General features: G+C 41.6%; 2 protein-coding genes across 3 annotated transcripts in view; one reads left to right on the top strand and one right to left on the bottom strand.

Annotated features, from left to right (window-relative positions):
• BPHL (biphenyl hydrolase like) overlaps nucleotides 1–20,315 on the bottom strand; it is a 31,421-nt gene that overhangs the window by 9,482 nt on the left and 1,624 nt on the right. For both annotated transcript variants that reach the window (XM_083825320.1, XM_083825321.1), the window contains exons 2-7: nucleotides 18,614–18,717; nucleotides 16,846–17,012; nucleotides 12,648–12,801; nucleotides 10,161–10,292; nucleotides 7,418–7,541; nucleotides 4,900–5,000 (exon numbers count right to left, since the gene is read on the bottom strand). In XM_083825320.1, coding sequence (XP_083681446.1) covers nucleotides 4,913–5,000; nucleotides 7,418–7,541; nucleotides 10,161–10,292; nucleotides 12,648–12,801; nucleotides 16,846–17,012; nucleotides 18,614–18,717 — 769 coding nt within the window. In that variant the 3' untranslated portion in view covers nucleotides 4,900–4,912. The remainder of the gene's footprint in view (nucleotides 1–4,899; nucleotides 5,001–7,417; nucleotides 7,542–10,160; nucleotides 10,293–12,647; nucleotides 12,802–16,845; nucleotides 17,013–18,613; nucleotides 18,718–20,315) is intronic.
• LOC310894785 (tubulin beta-1 chain) lies at nucleotides 2,192–4,639 on the top strand. Its single transcript, XM_083825318.1, has 4 exons — nucleotides 2,192–2,350; nucleotides 2,667–2,775; nucleotides 3,051–3,161; nucleotides 3,361–4,639. Exons 1-4 carry the CDS (start codon nucleotides 2,294–2,296, stop codon nucleotides 4,419–4,421), a joined length of 1,338 nt encoding a protein of 445 aa, XP_083681444.1. The 5' UTR covers nucleotides 2,192–2,293; the 3' UTR covers nucleotides 4,422–4,639.

Here is a 20,315-nt window from a genome sequence, read left to right on the forward strand (position 1 = left end):
CAGTGCTTGACACCAAAAAACAATTTTCCTATGTTTAAGTGGAGTCTCCTATATTTCAGTTTGTGCCCATTGCCTCTTCTCCTGTCACAGGACACCACTGAGAGAAGCCTGGCTCTGCCTTCTTTGCACCTTCCTTTCAGGTATTTATACACACTGGTAAGATTCCCCTGAGTCTTCTCCAGGACAACCAGTCCCAGCTCTCAGCCTCTCCTCATATGACAGATCCTCTAGTCCCTTAACCACATGCGCGGCCCTTTGCTGGATTTGCTCCAGTATGTCCATCTCCCTCTGGTACTGGGGAGCCCAGAATTGGATCCAAAACTCCAGACGCGTCTCACCATGGCTGAGTAGAGTGGGAGGATGCTGCTGAACATGCTTGCAGCAAGGACACACTGCTGGCTCATGGTCAACTTAGTGCCCACCAGGACCCCCAGGCCCTTTTCTGCAAAGCTGCTTTCCAGCTGGTGCTTGGGGTGATTCCTCCTCAGTTGCAGGACTTTGCACTTTCCCCTTGTTGAAATTCATGAGGTTCCTGCCAGCCATTTGTCCAGCCTGCCAAGGTCCCTGTGGATGCCAGCACAACCCTTTGATGTATCCACTCAGCAAACTTGCCAAGGGTGTGCTCTTCTGCTGCTTAATGCCATTAAGTCATTAAGATGTTGCACAGTGTTGGCCCCAGGATCAGTCACTGGGGTGCACCACTAGTGGCCGGCGTCTGAGCTTTGTGTTGATCTCAAGCCCTTCAGCCTGGCAGTTCAGCCAGTTTTCACTCCTTCCTCTTGTCCATTTATCTAGGCCACACCTCAACAGTTTGCCTATGGGGATGTTATAGGAAACAGTTCAAAAGCCTCCACAAAATAAACAGTGTTCACTGCTCTTCCACCTTCTATCAAGCTAGTCAGGTTATTGTAGAAGGCTATGAGGTTGGTCAGGCATGACTGCCTCTCTGTAAACCCATGCTGACTAACACCAATCACCTTCTTGACCCTAACATGTTTGGAAATGGTTTCCTGAAGAACTGATTCTGCCACCTTTCTAGGAATTGAGGTGAGGCTGACTGGCCTGTAGTTCTCTAGATCATTCTGCTTGTCCCTCTTGAAGTTAGCAGTGATATTTGCTTTTTTCCGGTCCTCGGGAACCTCTCCCAGTTGCCATAACCTTTCAAGGATTATCAGCAGTAATGACATTGACCTATCATTGTACTCTAGGACAGCATCTCTATATTCCTTCTGGACCCTACTACCACCTCCGATATGTTTCCTTTCTATGTCTGTGTTTAGTCAGGAGCTCCTTATTTGTCTACCCAGGCCTTCTGGTGCCTTTGCTCGATTTCCTTTTTGTCAGCATGGACCATTCTTGAGCTTGGAGGAGGTGATCCATGAAAGTCAACCAGTCCGCCTGGACCTTTGTTCTCTACAGGATGATCTCCCATGGGATTCTTCCTCTGAAGGAGGATAAAATCTGCTCCCCTGAAGCCCTAGGCTGTGATCGGGCTATTTGCCTCGTTCCCTTTCTCTCAGGATCTCGAACTCCACAATCTCATGTTCACTGCAGCCCAGGTTGCCCCAGCCTTCTCGGTCCTCACCACTTTTTCCTTGTTTATAAGAAGCAGGTCCAGCAGAACGTCTCCCTTTTCCATAACATGTCAGTAAGTTACCATTAATTTGCTCCCCAGCCTTCCTGCTTTGCTTGCACCCTGCTGCGTTAACCCTACAGCAGATATCTGGGGGGGTCAACGTTCCCCTTGAGGATGACGGTCTGTGAACGTAAGGCTTCATCTGGCCGTCTGAAGGTCTCAGCCGTATCTTCCTGACCAGAAGGCGTACAGCAGACACACACCCCATAGCAGATATCGGTTTGCCCACTGATACAGACCGTTTAGATCGACCCCAGCCGGCTCATCACCCACCCTGCTGATCTCTCCCACAAAGGGCAACTCCCCTGCGCCTTCCCGGCCCGTCCTGCCCACAGCCCCCACGGCCCCCGGCTGTGTGACACCCAGCACCCCTCCGCGGCGCAGCCCGAGGCCGCCCCCTCCGGCCCTACCCCGGGTACCCGCCCAGCCGAGCAGGTGAGGTAAGGCCCCGCCCCCTGCGGCAGGCCCCGCCCCCCGCGCCATCCCATTGGCTGTTGGCGGTGTCCCCCCGCCCGATAACCCACGGGACGTCACGCCAGGGGGCGGGGCCGAGCGGCCGCTTTAAGGCCGGGCGCGGGGCGCGGCCGCCGCAGCCCGGGCGGGAGGGAGGCGACGGCGGAGGGCGGGAGGCAGCGGCGGGGCGGCGGCACCGGCACCATGCGTGAGATCGTGCACATCCAGGCCGGGCAGTGCGGCAACCAGATCGGCGCCAAGGTACCGCCCGCTCCCCCGGGGGCAGCGCGGGCGGCGGGGTCCGTCCCCGGTACTGGCAGCGGGACTCGGTCCCCAGGCAGGCAGACAATGGGAGGGCGTCAGGGCGGGGGGGCGCGGGCATTGTGTTCGCTGCTTAATTGCGCCGCTGTTAATGAAGCTGCTGGAGGAGCTCGCCCTTGCGCGGGGTGCGGGTCGCTCCCAGGCAGCTGCTCAAGCACGCTAGGGAGTGGTCGGGGCTGCACGGGCTGCGCTGGCGGCGTGATTGGCACCGGGCAGCTGCAGGGGGAGCTGCCATTTTGCGAAATTTTTCTCGCAGTTCTGGGAGGTGATCAGCGACGAGCACGGCATCGACCCCACCGGCAGCTACCACGGGGACAGCGACCTGCAGCTGGAGAGGATCAACGTCTACTACAATGAAGCTGCAGGTAAGCCCGCCTGCTTCCTCAGGCACACCAAAATAAACCGGGCAGGGATGCCAGCTCGTTCGTTGGAGATGGAAAAATTCCTGAGCAGGCTGTCATCCACCACTGACTGTAAAGAGCTTTGTTCTCAGAGGAGCTCCGATAGCGACGTACTTCTGGTCTAGACAGGGTGTCTCTCCAGTGAATCCTGCAGGGGGGCTGGGGGGAGCCCAGCGGTGCCCTCGTGGCGCTGGCTGCTGCCCATGGGGCTGTAACACTGGCACCGTTCCCTCCCGTAGGTAACAAGTACGTCCCCCGTGCCATCCTGGTGGACCTGGAGCCCGGCACGATGGACTCGGTGCGCTCCGGCCCTTTTGGGCAGATCTTCCGACCAGACAACTTTGTCTTCGGTGAGTAAGTGCATGGAGAAGCACTATCAGACCACGAGCAGTCAGCTCACGAAAGCTCAGTGCAAGTGACCAGGGTGGGGCTGGATCCCTGCAGCAGGGTTGGGATGGGAGCAAGGGCTGATCCCCCTGGGGCAGGAGAAGACAGATCTCACTTCCTCAGGAAGGCACTAACGCAGCACCTTGCTTCTGGCACCTGCAGGACAGAGTGGGGCTGGCAACAACTGGGCCAAGGGGCACTACACTGAGGGCGCCGAGCTGGTGGACTCTGTGCTGGACGTGGTGAGGAAGGAGTCGGAGAGCTGCGACTGCCTGCAGGGCTTCCAGCTGACCCACTCGCTGGGCGGCGGCACCGGCTCGGGCATGGGCACCCTGCTCATCAGCAAGATCCGCGAGGAGTACCCCGACCGCATCATGAACACCTTCAGCGTCATGCCCTCCCCCAAGGTGTCGGACACGGTGGTGGAGCCCTACAATGCCACCCTTTCTGTGCACCAGCTGGTGGAGAACACGGACGAGACCTACTGCATCGACAACGAGGCCCTGTACGACATCTGCTTCCGCACCCTGAAGCTCACCACTCCCACGTACGGGGACCTCAACCACCTGGTGTCGGCCACCATGAGCGGCGTGACCACGTGCCTCCGCTTCCCCGGCCAGCTGAACGCCGACCTGCGCAAGCTGGCGGTCAACATGGTGCCTTTCCCCCGGCTGCACTTCTTCATGCCGGGCTTCGCCCCCCTGACGAGCCGCGGCAGCCAGCAGTACCGCGCCCTGACGGTGCCCGAGCTCACGCAGCAGATGTTCGACTCCAAGAACATGATGGCCGCCTGCGACCCCCGCCACGGCCGCTACCTGACGGTGGCGGCCATCTTCCGCGGCCGCATGTCCATGAAGGAGGTGGACGAGCAAATGCTCAACGTGCAGAACAAGAACAGCAGCTACTTTGTGGAGTGGATCCCCAACAATGTCAAGACGGCCGTCTGCGACATCCCGCCGCGCGGCCTCAAGATGTCCGCCACCTTCATAGGCAACAGCACGGCCATCCAGGAGCTCTTCAAGAGGATCTCGGAGCAGTTCACGGCCATGTTCCGCCGCAAGGCTTTCTTGCACTGGTACACCGGCGAGGGCATGGATGAAATGGAGTTCACCGAGGCCGAGAGCAACATGAATGACCTGGTCTCAGAGTACCAGCAATACCAGGATGCCACTGCTGACGAGCAGGGTGAATTTGAAGAGGAGGGAGAAGAGGATGAGGCTTAAATCCCCCATTACCAAAAGAACTTCTGTAAAGCTGGCATGCATACTGAATGACTTTCTGATAGTGGTGGTAAAGCATGTTCTTTAGATGCTGTGTACCCAATTAACCTCTCAGCACTTGTAACTCTGACAGATTTCTCAGTGTAACAGTTCTGAATCCAATTTATTACAATGTTTTTTGTCCTTTAATGTTAAAAGCACATAAAGGCATGTATTCTAGACTCTGTTTTCTGTCTTTCTTAACACCTCAATTGGACAAAGAACAGATGTTCAGTCAGTGTGTTTGAGAAGAATTAAGTTTAAAGGCAGTTTAGAAATCTAGCAGCACAAAGGTGTGCTCTGATCCATGGAGGCTTACATATTCTCAAGATGAATGCTTCTCATGCAAATTTTTCCTGCTTTTTCTTACAGGACTCAAACACACCTAACCTGAATATGGAAAGTCAACTAAACAGTGTAAGGACACATACATCTAACTTACTTTACGGTTTAGGTTACAGTAAGAAATCTTCCACTTGTCTGTTGAAGTCCTCTGCAAAACGCAGGTGTAGATTATGCTTTCCTTCTGGCATCAGGAGCAATCTTAAAAAAGGGGGAAAAAGCACATGCTGAGTATGTCCTACATTCTGGGAGCACAGGTAATTTAACTGTTTTTATTTTCCCTCGTTCTTGGTTACCCAAGTCAAAAAATTAAGTAACGCTAAAGTACTGTTCCCACGTATGTGGTGTTCAGAATGTCAACTACATCAACAGGCATACTACTTGCCTTACTCTGGGGAGGATAAACTATGCTTAAAACCATTTTCTTCTGTCCCAGACCCAGTTTCTAGGAATGTTTTTAGTGGTCTGTGAAGATTGTGACATTCTGAAATTCAGTTGAGAAGTTTTGTCTTCTGAAGGTATGTCAAGCACCTAAGCTGCTTTGCCTCCTTCAGAGAACACTGGCTGTCCTAGACAGGGAATGCACTGAACAGGTTGCTACAGAAACATATTTCATGACACTGTTCAAACTTGGTTGGCATTTGAATTTTCTCATCTTTCTGCTACAAGACAAATTCAAAACTAATGCCATCCATTCATCTTTTAAAGTAGAAAGGGATGACAACTTCTGCAGCAGAATTTTAACTTAAGATGTAAAAAAGTGTTTAGAAGAAGAACCTGAAGATTAAATCTTTAGGCTCTTAATGCTGATAGGAGTGAATGGGAAAAACCTTATACCTTTGGTATGTACTTTTTACAAACCCAAAAAGAAGTGTTAAATTCTTTGTTCTACCACTTACTAAGCTGTTTCAACAGAGCTAAAGACATTCTTGATTGATACTTTGTTGCCTTTATAACATATAAGTCCTACTACAGTGAGGGTAATCATTCTTTTAGTGGTGATAAAATTCTGCTTTTTTCATCACAAAGAGCAGTAGTATGGACCTATTTGGTTCCTCTACCACTTCTGCCTGAATTTCATTTTCTCTTTCTTCAAAGACAAAGCAATACAGATATACAATCCTACACCACTATGAATGGTTTTTGCTACTGCTGTTAGGCCTAATATGACCTAACTCTAGCCATACAGTGCAAAAGCAGGATGATAGCACACATGACAGAAATAAACAATGCTACAAATAGCAAATCGTTTTCTACTTTACAAAGGAAGAGAAAAACCAAGGCAGGAATAGCAGATGTTCAAAGAGTGTTACTGGAATTTAAAGTCTTTCTGCTTTACAATGGAAGGTTTCCTCTCTGGTGCAACAAGAAAAAAGGGGAGGTTTGCCTAAGTATTTTCTGCATATTTCTGAGAATATCACCATTAATTCCATTTCTTATCTGGTAAATACACATATGGGAGAGCACTTCAGCACAAAGACATAAAGAACAGCATTATGTTTTATCATACGGCAACATCTAATGCTTTCTTTTGTGGCTTTTCTTCCAAAAAAGCTATCTGATCCTTGTCTAGTTTTTATTATGACATGCCTTAGCACCTAGAGCGTTTTTGAGCTCAGTGAAATCTAACAGAATAACAAGTCTTATAAGCAGGGCATATGTGGGCGTCACTAGCTGGCTGACATTGGAGAAAAAAAATGCTTGCATGCGATTGTTCTCTTGTTCTTATCTTTCCTGTGGCATGATACCTTTTTATGAATGGCAGAGTTGACTTTGAGGTAAATATATCACTCAATTTTTCACAGAGGTGACACCTATAACGGATTCCTACACTCTATTCATAAAAATGGGTTCAGTTCTCCTAATTCTTTTCTCTAATGCTAATCAGCGCTATCTGTTATTGAGTAGTAATAGAACTCTTGAATTCATGTGCAAATGTATGAAGAAAACTCAGCTGGTGGAATCCCAGCTTTTTATGGGAAGCATTCCGGATTTTCAAAAAGGAGCAGATGTTGCCTCAAGACTTTTTGTTTATGGAGTAATATGTGAGCATAGTTGTACAATTTGTCATTGAACTTTTCTGAAATACACTAATAATTCCTGGCACAGTTTAAAAAACAAATCTTTGAGGTTGTAGTTCACATCAACAAGGAAGAGCAAAGATCAGTATCCTCTGCTCCTCTCCAATAACCAGTAGTCTTGTCCCATTCATAGCATCTGAATTCACTGCCCTAGCGAATGGGACAGAAGTTAGGTATCTCACAACATAAGGAATGTAATGGCCATAACAGAGAAAACAAATTTGCTTATTTCAGTAAGTATTAGAAAGTGGATCTGTGTGAGAAATGGGAAGAGAAAGAGGACCTTATGTGGCTTCTCCTGGAGAAAAATAGGAAGGTGCTTACTGAAGCACTGATACTTCTTTGTTTCTTACTTTTTATATAACAAGAAAGGTCCAGCTACACTGTTCGCATCATAAGCTGCTAGGGAAATTTAGAATAGTTCCATCTGTGACAGAGAATACTTGTCCAAATGCTTTTTTTTTTTTTTTTTAACATTGTGGATTTGAACTTCCTTTCTTCAACAACGATTTAGAAACACTCCATCACAAAACTTACCGGGAGCCTTTGATGTGCTTCTGAATGTATTCTGCATGATAGCGTGGAACCAAAGGGTCTTTCTCACCATGAATTATAAAAGTGGGACATTTAATGAGAGGCAGCAACTGTTGGCAGATATTACCTAGGGAGAAAATAAATGAAGGTTATACTTCGTCTTAAAATAGTGTGAAAGACTGAAACTGCTTCTGTAAAGGATTGTGAAAACTCAGGTTCTAGCTGTTGCCTTACCTTCTGGATAGCATGCAATTATTCCACAGAACAATATAAATAGGGCTATAACATTTCTTTCACTAAAGTACTATGCGAGTACTGAAATTTGCTTAATTAACGGACATTAACACAAATGGATAGAGCAAATGAAGTTAATTGTCCCATGTCCCCAGTCTCTTGTACCCAGGCTCGCTCTCTCTTTTTTTTTTTTTCTTCTTTTTTATCTTAGCATCTTACTGCCTTCATGCTACATTTTCTTATGGTGGCTATCTGTTTCCAAGACTTGCTACTTTTATCAACAAGTTAACTTAGGTTGTACTTCTGCCTGTTCCACCTTCCAGACCCCTCGCTGTCAGCAATAAATAACCATTTAATACAAATTATACTAAAACTATTCAAAGGTTGTTCTTCCTGCACATTCATTTTACAGAACTTCAATAATAATTTTATACTTACTAGTCTTAAATCTTAGTAGAAGTAATTTTAATGCTTTTCATTGGAGACTTTTCTATTTTTCCCCTTTTTTTACCTCATCACATAGTGCCACAGTTTCCATACTCTTTGGCTAACTTCCCACGCTCCTGCAAGGGAATCTATGCGCAAAGCATACTTGATGTGTTTTATGTTCCATTTATCCTTGAGATAGCTTTATGTCCCATTTGTAGTTTTCTCCTTGCAGTTACCAAGAGCTGCACAGTTAATATTTGTGCATGCATGTCTTCCCTAGCTCTTAAGTCATCCATGGTTTCATAGAGTTTTCCCAATTGCTTGGTTATTTACCTTCTCTTAGTTTGCAGTTATAACCCTTAAATATTTTCATTTAGAACTTTGTACTCGTGGTCATCAAATACCTGCACAAATGTTGACTGTTTCAGAACAACTAACAAACAAATTTAAGTTATTTACCTAAGGTCATGGTTGGCAGTCAAACTAGGAAATAAAACTGTTCTATTCTACAACCACTACATTATGTTTACTCTAATAACACATAACAGCAAGAAGAATTTTGAATTTTGCAGCTTTATGAGCTTACTCAGTATTGATAAATGTTGGTACCCTCTAAAAGTTTATTTCTTGTACAAGTTCATACTAGAAGCTGTTAGGGCAAATAATCTGTTCTTTGAAAAGTACTTGAGTTGTTGACGAACAAAAGTTTTGTTGTCCTTTTATCTCTGATTTGTTTTTCTCTTCTAATGGCTTTTACTAACCCCTTTGGTTGTATTCACCACAAATAGCCTTTTCTGCAGTGTTCCTTAACTTTGATTCAAAGGTCTGCTTGTATTCTAAGTCACCCTTCCCAAGTTAATCATGGAAAAATTGCAGTCTGACGGTAGCTAATCATTTTCAGCAAATGTTAGTCTTCTCCCAAGAGCTGACCCAGTTACAGCATCTGGATAATTCAGCTCCTTGTTACATGTCTCTGGGTGGCTTCCATTTCACAGTCGCTCCACCTCATAGTGTTTGAAGCATGTGCAGACAGTAAGAGGATGCCACAGCCAGTGTTTCATGGGCTTGGGCTTTGGATTTAAGAATAAACAAGTTTTAGGGAGATACATTCTAGAAAGGATAAAATGAAATGATATCACAGTTTGTTACAACTCTCTAGTGAGAGAAATTCTAGTACCATGTTGCTGATGCATGGGGAATCTTGATGAAAAAATGTGAAAAAATATTTTTCCCTTTAGCACCTGCTGTCTGTTAATGTATATCACCTCCTGTCTTTCATTAGGAGAGTTGCAGGAAAATATATTTAAGAGAATTACAGACTTCTTGTTTTATACACTATGCATTTCGGCTTTGTCAAATTGAAGGCAATCTTCCTGTGAATTAAAACAGAACTGCAGGTTATTACTCATGGTACCCTTGGTTGCAAGGGCTATGTAGAGTAATTGGAGAATTCTTCAGAGAGAAACATTCAATAGTGATTATACTGCTTGGTTTAACTATTCTTTTTGGATTTGAAATGCCCAAGCTGTGCCAATAGTATTTTTTTAATATTTTGTTGGTTCTGAGTTCTCAAAATCTGAACTTCCTTCTTTTTGTACTCATCATTTGGTACTACTTTGAAAAAGTGGTTCAGCTACTGCTCACACCATTTGGTACTACTTTGAAAAAGTGGTTCAGCTACTGCTCACACCAACTCAAATGAACACACCTCACTTCTGGGATATCTTAATGTCACCAAGATGCAGTGCTTAGATGCTGAGAAAGTAGAGGAGAAAAAAGGTTGAGTAGAATCCCTCCTGTTCAGTCTGCACAAAAGCAATGATTTAATCATGTAGTTTTGTGCTGGAGCAAGAGAAGGGACTCATCAGCTAACTATTCCCATAAATGCTTTCTCCTCCTGTACCTTGCTGGTTCTGTGAACCATCTAAAAAGTAATTGCTTTATTCCTAAGTGTGAGTCAGGCACAGCTTTTAAAGCCATATGCAGAGGCCTTCCTTTCCTGGCTGCCAGGAATACTGCTAGATTTTTATCCAGAACAGTCTGCTACTATAATTGCTTCAGATTAACACTGTAAGTGCCTTACCATCTGACTTTTCAGCAAAGCTGGATATTCCATCTACCCAAGCCTCACAGGTTTTTGCAAAGTATTCATGTCCATACATCTCTTCCAGTGGTTTCTTAACCTTTTCACTCCACTTTGAAACATCTCGGATACCTATATAAAATAACATTGAAGTATGTTAGGACCTTTCCTGATAAAACCCAGTACTGTCAACATCCAATACGAGTAACTTTTCAAAGACGACTGCAGATATGAACTTAAAACTTGAAACTGCATTCAATGGTTTTAAATAATTCTTAGCATGGAAAGGGTATAAAAAAAGGGGTAGTTTTATTATCTCTGCTGTGATCTTTCTGAGTTACAAAAGACTATCTTATGTTCACATGGGGAAAAATTATATATATGTAGAAGAACACAGTCCTACAATTTCTGTTTTTTCTTTTTTTTTTTGAGGGCACGCAGAAGATGAGCTCAAGGAGGTACCTTGCGTACCTTGTAGTAATCTTGTGTATAAAAAGGAGACTATTTTTGTAACACTGTGCCAGAGCTAGCAGTTCTTTTCTATATCCTTTAGCCTTTTGCTTTGGTTTATGGATGGAAGTTCTTCCATGGTTCTTACCAGTATTCAGAGGAAGGAAGCTCTTACTAAGGCATTCCAGCAGGCTGACGTCATGGTACATTTGCCATAGTCTTAGAAAAAAACAAGCAGCTCTACTTAGTAGAGCCCCATGACTCATGGCATACTGGCTACAGTTGTACAAATAATCTGACATTCTAGTTATTTGTCAGCTTTACTTATTTTTCCCCTAAAATTTTAAATACAGCTCACAAACCAGATATCCACAAAGGTGACGTTCACTAAACTGTGTTTCAGTTGTACAGCTTTTCATCAAGAAAGCTCAAAACAACATTGACAAAGCAAAGAATGCTAAAAGAGACCTAAAAAGTACTGAATCATTCAACAGTAATATATGCCAGTAGCAAAGCTTTTAATTGGTTTCAGATGGAAAATAAGGAAAGAAAGGAGTTTGCAGTTAATTAACAAGCAGAACCTGTCCAGCCAAATGAGCAAGGTAGTACTGATTGAAAGTGGTGTTTTGAAACATCTGATTGGTGACCACCAGGAAATGAGTGTGATCATCCCAGGCTAGCAGTCACTGAACAGCTGTTTCCCTTACAGAATGTACTGTTTTATCCATACAGCCATCATTACTTTAAAAAGATGGTAAGAAGAAAGCCAAACCTTGATAGGACATAGATACCAAAAGAACGCCTTTCTCTCTTACCAAACCCTCTGTTGTAGGTGAGGTGCACTGATGGGCTTTGCAGAAGGCTTGCACTGCTCCTTCAGGAGCCCTATCACCCAGAGAGAGATGTTGAAAGCACCAGTCCACAAAAAGGCCAAAAGTCAGCACTGTTGCAGGCACTAACTGCAGTCCTTCTAAAGTAAGACTTATTTTTTCTATTGGCTCATTCTGACTGATGTGTATTTTGTAATTATTATGTAATAAAACCTCTGTACATATAAGAGCATGTAAAGAACTGAAGTAGCACTTTTACAAAGCTTAAAAAAAACCCACACAACTACTGCTACTACTAATGATAATGAAAATGCTTTAGTACAGGTGATGTAAGTACACATGTACAATACATACACGAGTAATTTAGCTGAAGCCAAACAGATTCCACAGCTGGTATAAATCAAATGCCAATCACTTCAATTAAATTTCAATTAAATTACGATCAGTTACATTTGTTGAGAGGCTGAATGGTTAACTCTTTTTATTTCTAATTTCAGAAGTAAATAAGGTTCATTTCTGAGTTCTAGCACTGCTGTTTTGCTTTAGAGTAGCGAATGGTCAGATTTTGTTTTACTTGAGTGTAATAATGATCAGAAATATGGTGTTTATTTATTTTGGAAAGGTTTTGTAACCACAGTAATTAACTTGAAAGGAATGCAAATTAGAAAGGCATCCTGGGATGTTTACTTGAATGATTAATTTGCTTCCTTTGCTCAAATGGTAAGTTATGAAGTTGTTTTCTTACTGACCATGCGTTACATAGACACTACAGGCAAAAGCTGTTATGTGCTAGTCCGATGATTTTCTGTGGACCTTGTCTAAGTGTTGTGCAAGATATGACAACGTAAATCAAATGTGGGGTCAGTAGGATTATTTGGAGTTTATTTTTAGGAATTTGTTAAAGCAACAAAAATCTTACCTTCTGAAAATGACTGACAAGCTATTATAACTTATGCTTTTTAGCAGCTGTTGATGAGGCCTTCTTAATTCCGCTATATTACCCTCGGAGTAATTGTTGGGCAATTTCTCCCTATGATTTTAATCTATCCCTATAGTTAGCAACTTGGTGAATTTTGTGTCTTGTTTTGTTATGTCTTCAACTGCATCCCTACTTAGCTGTAGTGTGACTGAAATCCTTAGATCAAGATGAGATGAAAATAATTTTTTTAGGATATGATATTCCCCTACCCATTCAGTTTATACGTACCATTATAAATTCTCACGTCCTCTTGAGTAACGCTAGCATTTGCTCCCCAGACAACCAACTTGTGGATAAGAGTTGGATACTTTGCGGCTGCGATGAGTGCTGTAATACCACCATCACTCCATCCCAGCAAAGAGAACTTCTTGAATTTCAATGCCTTGATTTGTACAAGAAAGTTATATGAAAAATATCACTTGGCTTTACTAGCAAATATCAAGAATTTCTTGAAAACTGTCTGTACAGATCTAGACACAACACTGCATAGTTGAGCTATAGTTAGCTTACAGCTAGCTAGAAAATATAGATTTTCCTTCTATACAAAAACAAAACAAAAAACATAGGTCAAATATTTGGAAAATAAGAAGTTATACCTGCCCTTCCATATTTCCATGGCTGTTTAAGGAAACAAACATCAGTCATATTAGATTTCTGCTACATTTAAGAAGCCCTCTTGAAATTAAGAAATGTTTATTTAGAATAGATAGTAAAGACCTTTTCAGAAAGCCTGACAGTATCAAGAATGTGTGAATTCTCTTTGTATAAAGTTGGCAAAGACTATCACAGTGTGGGATGGTATGTAATCCAAAATCAAGATGAATTTAAGAAAAGTTTAAGATTTAAAAAAATGGAATCCAGTGATCTAATTTACTTATGCTAGCTGTTTGCTTTTTTCTTTAATAAAATAAAAGAAAAAAGGGAAAAAATCTGCTGAGTAATGACCAAAATATGCTTAACGTGTTTGTTACAGGAATGTATTGAATTTAGGTGCCTAATCCACATTTTCTGAAGCATATAACTGATGAACTCATGAAATCAATATGGATGAACTAATTTTAAGTTTTAGTTCATCATGAATTCCAGTTCAAAGCACTGATATTGCAACACCTCCTTCTCATAAAGGAAGGCTCAGAGCAAAAAAAAAGTCAACCAAAACCTTAATTCATTCTGACCTGTACACCGCTTTCCACTCAGAATTCAAAATTCTCATTTGCTCACATATCCAAGATCTGTGGTAGAGGGCAACAGCAGTGACAGGAGAGAGGATTTTGTGTATATGATGTTCAGCGGGCAAAAGGTGAGAAAGATAAAGGCATTAAGGAACAAATTCACCATTTTTACAGGAATGAAATTTAGTGGTTAAGAAGTATTCGATGTTTTGCATGTAGGAGTCTGAGTTTGCGAACTCTTTAGGAAACAAGCATAATCAAGGGTTTCAAAGTTGTTTTTTTTTTTTTTTTTTTTTTTTCCCCCCCCCAAAAATTACAGCTTTTTAGATGTCATCAATGAAGATATTGTAGTTGTGAAGGAAAAAGAGGAAGTTAGTTGAACAAGGTGTTTTGGTGCTCAGTGTTTTGCTGTTGGAAGTCCCATCCTGCTTTCTTTGGACAGAAGAAAGCAAAAACACTGGAAATCAGAGAAACAAAAGAACTACACAGAGAGGAAAAAGTAGTTTATAATCTGGAAGCTTACTCTTGCTTGTAAACTTGAAGCTCCAGTGAGGCATAGCCTTATCAGTGGAGTTGATACCTGGCAAACTTCTATTGCTATCAGGCTTTTCTGGTTTTGGCCCCTTCCTCACTACTAGGTTTACTGTAGTGTTGGTCAATACTCAATTTCATCTGACTAAGCCATAATTAGCGAACAGAAAAGAAATAAGGCAGGGTAAAGAAAAGGACATATTAGGTAAGATCTGACAGGAAGAAAAGGGAGCCTGGAATTTTAGTAGCTGACCTTGGCCTGCTCAAAAATTAGTTATCTGTGATCAACTTTAAGTATTGTTCTGCTAAGTGTTACTGGTGTCTTGGCAAGCTTCAGGGGTTGGCAGCAGTGCTTACAAAGCTCATGTTTTTTTTTGCAGCTGTTCTCCTAGCACCAACAGCAACGCATGGATCTCAGAGTTGGCTGATGGGCGGAATAGGCTACTAATTTTTTTTCTCTGTCTTAAGTTATTTGTCAGTGCGTCAGCTGAGATATATTTGCCTCCAGTTCTGTATTTCTCTCATTAACTAGCCATTATCTTGATGCATACTTTGGGTTGTCTCAGGATTCCTTCCAGCATGAGGAATTTCTTATCCCTTGTGCTTTTCAAAAAAAAATTAAAAACCAACAACAATGTGATGTAACAGGCATCTTGGATATGGCATGCATGTTTGTTTGCTTTAATCTTGGACTACTTACAGCACAGGCTTCTACTTAATACTGGCAATAACCTGAGAGCTGGTTTCAGCTCCTCGATTCCGTGGGTGATTTTGTGCTCTCTTTACCCCATGGGGAACAAAATCTCTTTTGAAATCATCTCCTCCATCAAGGTCTGTGTGAAATGCAATTGAAAGATCATGCGTGCTGTGACAAAAATAATTTATAGCAGTGCAATGTAATATCACTCAGTACTATATACTTTCATTGGATCACAGGAATTATGCAATAAATAAGGGCTGCAGTTGATTCACCAAAACTGGGAGAAGCCCAAATTCATACTTTCATTTGGACAGTAGATCTGCAGCATAAGTACCTCTTAAATATCAATAGAGTTTTCATAATGATAACTTTTAAGGCTATGGGCCTTTGCTGGGCTTTTCTTACAGACTGGGATGGAGCACAGCAAAGCAGGCTTATTGCATTATACTCCTTTCATTTCACACAAACTCCTTGACAGAACCCATACAGTGATAAACAGCACTGTCATTTGCATCGAGGTGCAAAATACTCTTCAGAATTTCAGCTTTTGTTATTTTGTCAAAACCTTGCAGCAGCCACAGCTCCAGCAGAGGCACCAGAACCTGGAAGAGCCTAGAATAAAGGTTCTGAAGGCCCACCTATACAGATGGATTTTCTGTCTGTGTGCATGCAAAGCATACATCATAAAGCCCTCTGCAGGAGTTATGATTTTTTTTTTTCTGGAAATCCTAGCTGGGATGATTCCTTCGGATTTGTGCTATCCTTTATATGCTATGCTAAAATAGAATCAAGTTACCCATGCTTGGGAAGACTTTAATCATTTGTTGTTATATGCTCACATCAATGAACATCTTCAAAAATAACAGGATGCCACATCTCATTTGCTTTGGCAGCTTTAAAGATTGGTAGGCTGCTGTCCTGTTTGCACGCTGCATGGTTACATGCTTTCTGAGGACAGCTTTGTTTTCTGTTTGGCATCTATTAGTATTTGAACAGAGGCAGGAAAGGGGGTTATAACCATTTAAACAGAAAGTTTGTCACCTATCCATGGGAGCAGCTTTGTTTTCTTTGTTAGTGTAGCAGAAGAAATTGGTGACTTACTGTGCAGAGAGATTGCTTCTATGGTTAGAGGGCACAATTGTATCTTAATCCCGATTCTGCTGTCAGACTGATTTTGTTTCACCATGCAGAATATGGCTGCATTTCCAGTTTCATATGGTTCTGTAAGGTTACTGCTCGTTACAGAAATACATTTGGATTCACTGTCTGAATCTTGTCTCATATTTTTGGAATTTAATGTTCTGCCAACTTTCTTAACATGGCCAATGAAACTGTATAGCTTAACGTAACAAAGCCCAAATATTAGGTAAAACTAAACCAGAGAATAGTGTTAGCACTTACAGGATGGAATAAAAGCAGAACTTAGGAATAAATATTTCTCCATCCTGTAGGATTTTTTATTTCAGCTTTAGGTCATATTCTTTATAATATCAATAGCTCTGTTATTAAGAGCTGTTATGATCACAGGAACCCTTCAATTTCCCACAAAATTTATTTCAGTAATAGGCTGTAAAATGCAAAGTGTCAGCTTAGTTTTCAGAATCAGATGTTTCTTGCAATGGATTGCTCAAGGCAAAATGCCAAGATTCTATTAGCTAGAGAAATTTCTAAGAATCTTTCACTACTGTAATCCCTTCCAGTCAAATCACTTGGCATAGGCTTTGTTCTTTTTATATAGTTCACCTAAACTTACATGGTCCTTGGCTGTAAACCTCTAAGGGCAGGGTTCTGGAATAAAAATGTATTGCTTTATAATTAATCCCCGCTGCTGAACCTCAGTGTATATTGCAGAAGAAATCGAAGAAGAAAATATTTTCCAGAACAGCGTGTGTTTGCCCAGTTTTAAGCCTTCATTTGTGTGTTCTTTTGCATAACTTGCTATCTGTTGGAAACAACACATAACAGTAGGAAAACAGATTTTAAATATATATGGAGAAATAATAAAATCTGAGAACAGATTTACCTGCATAAGATCTACAGCATCTTTTGCATCCCTCTCAAAGAAATCTGGAGGAAAGTCTCGAGATGGAGGGATGGACTGTCCATATCCCCGAGGATCCCAAGCAACAATTGTGAAAAGTTGCTTATTCATAGACTTAAGCTGTGGTCCAAAATCTGTTTGACCACTCCCTGGAAAATCATAATTTTTCAATTAAAGTAACCACCATAACACTTCTATAGCATGCATATGCTAAATGGAAACTGGGGAAACTTGTATGTTAATTCTAAAAAAAGAGGCTATCCATCAACTGAAATACCCTTTATCTCTAATTGTAACTAAGCATTGCAACTCTCAGAAAGTACCATAACAAAAATCTTTAAAAGTATCTGTGGTGCACTGAGAGCAAACTATTTCTAGTAAGTATGTAAGCTTACCAAAACTGTGCTCTGCCTGGATGCTCTGAAAGAGTACCTTAAACTGATTCACCTGGAATTAACTGGGGTAGGGGCATATCTTTAACAGATTTAAACCAGTAGCATGATCATTGCTGTTCATCTGGCCAGCACAGAGGAAACTGTGGAAGGGGAGGAATACACTGACTCTAGCTACTAAATTGTGATCTATAGGTAAAAAGCATTTTGAGAGACAGTTCTCATTTGATGAAACACTTCAACAAAACTGTACAACTTTGGGTGCTTGAAGCTGAGCTTTAAATACTTGTCCTGAGATGAAAACAGTGACACAAAACCCAGAGAATTCTAGCTTCTGATTTTTCTAATATGTTTGTTGCCAAAAAGAGTCAAATAGATTTTTTTTTTTCTCATGCAGAACTGTTTCTTTTATCAATGGCTCTGACTTTCAAAAGATTAAAAAAAAAAATGAAGTACTCCAGTCTAGAAAATGCTGTTGCACTAAGCTATCTATGAACACTAGGAGGAAGCTAAGAAGACTGCAATTTTTTTCTCATTTGGATTATGGTCATGTGGTAACAATATTGCACTACTTGACTGAAACCTGTTCAGCACTAATATAAAAATATTCAAAGGATGAAAATTGAATATCAAGTTGGTTATTTATCATTATATTAAAATGGCTGTGCAAGGGCTAAATGCACTGCAAAAATCAAGGGGAAAAAAAAGCTTGTGTTAATTTCAAAGGGTTGTTATCAACAGCATTGATCTCGATGGACAGATATCGTGTAGCTAGCAGAACCTGCTGTCCAACTCTAAATGTCATTGAGAGTTTTAATGATGTTGCCCTGAATAACCAAAACATGGAAATGCATTTTTAAGCAAAAAGGAAGTCTCAACCAGGCCTTTTTCACTATGCTAATAAACTGCAAGTGCTGCATTATGTCTATTAATTCAATTGGAATGCACCTAGTTTCTAAAAATGCATGCATCCATCAGTTGTGTAACAAATACAGTTGACCCGATTCTTCCCTCTCTCCCCTCCCACCCCCATTACTTTGCACCTTCTGTAGCTATTTGCCACTTATACTGGACACTCACTTTGCACAGTCAAATCCAGAAGGTGTGAGTGACTATGAAATAGTCACTATTTATGGATGTATAAAAGGTGCCTGGTGAGATAAATAAAGTCTTTAAAAACAGTTAACTGGTTGCAATTACTCTGCATTATCCTATCTTTTGTATGTGTAGGAATTTTATCTTTTAACAGCAATGCTCTATAATCAGGTGCTGAACATATTACAAAATAGTATTGTATGTTCTAGCATGAATGGTAAATGAGGTGGTTGCGCCACAAAGATAAGACAAAATCTCCAGACCTAGCATTCCGGGAAGCAGGAGAACTGCATGGCTTCCTTCTCCCGTTTGCTGATAATGCAAGTTGACTCCGTTCACTTGGATTTTGGCGGATGTTATTGAAGTACTAGGAAAGGGAAGAGAAAAAGGAGAACATTGAGACAGCTAAGTCTCATTACTACATGGACATTAAAGGAATATAGAATACTTACTTTTTCTAGACATGAAAGACAATACAATAAAATTTAAATAGGTCGCTCACCCTTTCACAGATGCACAGAAGACTAAATACAAAACTTGACAGGAGCATAGATGTATTCGGTATGTCATCACTATATAACATTTGCACTTGTATTTCACAAATACAGTTAAATGAATTAAGATAAAGGAAAAGAAAAAAAGAACTGTGCAACAAGGGGAACACAAAAGCATCTTTACATGGCTACAGTAATGTGGTAAAAGAGATATATTACAGAGGAGAAACCTCCTGCTGCTACAGAGTAACTTTCGAAATGGCTGGTGTTTACTTTAGTACTACTGAACTAGACTTCTCTGTCTGCCAAAGAAACCACCAATTATTGTTACAGTTCCTCCTGTAGGAGGTCTACATGAGAAACACCTTGCAGGGAGATGAGGGTGATATTTCTGCCACTGTAATACTTAATTGGAAAATAACGCATGACCAAAAATCCCTGCCCACTAAAGAAGTATTCTAAATGGAAAAATGTGAACTGGCAAGATTACAGGGACTGACCACACGGGACATCATGCTGAAATGCCTACGTTAACCTTTTACTGCAAAGCAAGATGTACAAATGCAGTTAACCTGAGATACCGTTTCTGGATACAAATACCTAGTGAGAATGCTAGAAATAGCATATATTGAAGATATTATCTTAACAGTATAAATGACTGCATCTGATCTCCTAAGCGAGTTTGTATCCAAATGGTTGCCAGACATCTTTTCACCAACCTAACTAATTTTATCTAGAGGTAGTAATATGATATAAATTTTGCCTTTTGGTTGCCTAATGTTTAACCCCCGTTTCCTGCACTTCTCAGTCTAAATAGATTATTCTTCCCCCATGAATTCAATCAGTGTGAATGAACTTCACATGCTTACTTACAGAAAAGCTGCTTCCCACTGTTACATGTAACAACAGTCTCTATTCCATGCCATGCACCATACAACTCACTAAAAATTCAGTTTTAGCAAATAAATTCTGATTACAGCAAGTAAACACAGTCCCACCTGTATTAAACTTCAAATGATGGATTAAAAGTAATAAATACCACCAATTTACGTATTCCTCAGAAAGGGAATGACCAATAGCTGGTGAACTCAGGTTCCCAGTACATAAGTGGCAGCAGGCTCACAGAATGTGTGCGACATGAAGCCATATGGGTTCTACGTAAAATCTGGGTCTGTGTAACACAGCTAACCATGCCACGTGCCTAACTATAAGCAGTGACTTTGCAGAATGGCATCAGGTCTTTGTACCTGGGCAGATCTAACTTGAAAACTCGAGTACAAATCTAGATCCGCATTTCAAGAATGTAGCTCAGACAAAGAAACTCATTGTGTCATTGTAACTTCAGGGAGTTTTGTTGAATTGTTATGCCAATATGATTCAATGGAGTAGTTTGACTACCATTTTAAACCTTCTTTAAGTCCACGTACTGCACCTGATATGGCTATATACTTCACAACATATATTCTCAATG

The sequence above is a fragment of the Anser anser genome (assembly GCF_964211835.1).
Source record: "Anser anser genome assembly, chromosome: 2".
In the NCBI taxonomy this organism is placed as follows: Eukaryota; Metazoa; Chordata; class Aves; order Anseriformes; family Anatidae; genus Anser; species Anser anser.

Coding starts and splice junctions, on each gene's coding strand:
- LOC310894785 (XM_083825318.1), top strand. CDS start 2,294: ATGCGTGAGATCGTGCACATCCAGGCCGGGCAGTGCGGCAACCAGATC. Junction 2,351..2,666: donor GCAACCAGATCGGCGCCAAG/GTACCGCCCGCT, acceptor TTTTTCTCGCAG/TTCTGGGAGGTGATCAGCGA. Junction 2,776..3,050: donor CTACTACAATGAAGCTGCAG/GTAAGCCCGCCT, acceptor TCCCTCCCGTAG/GTAACAAGTACGTCCCCCGT.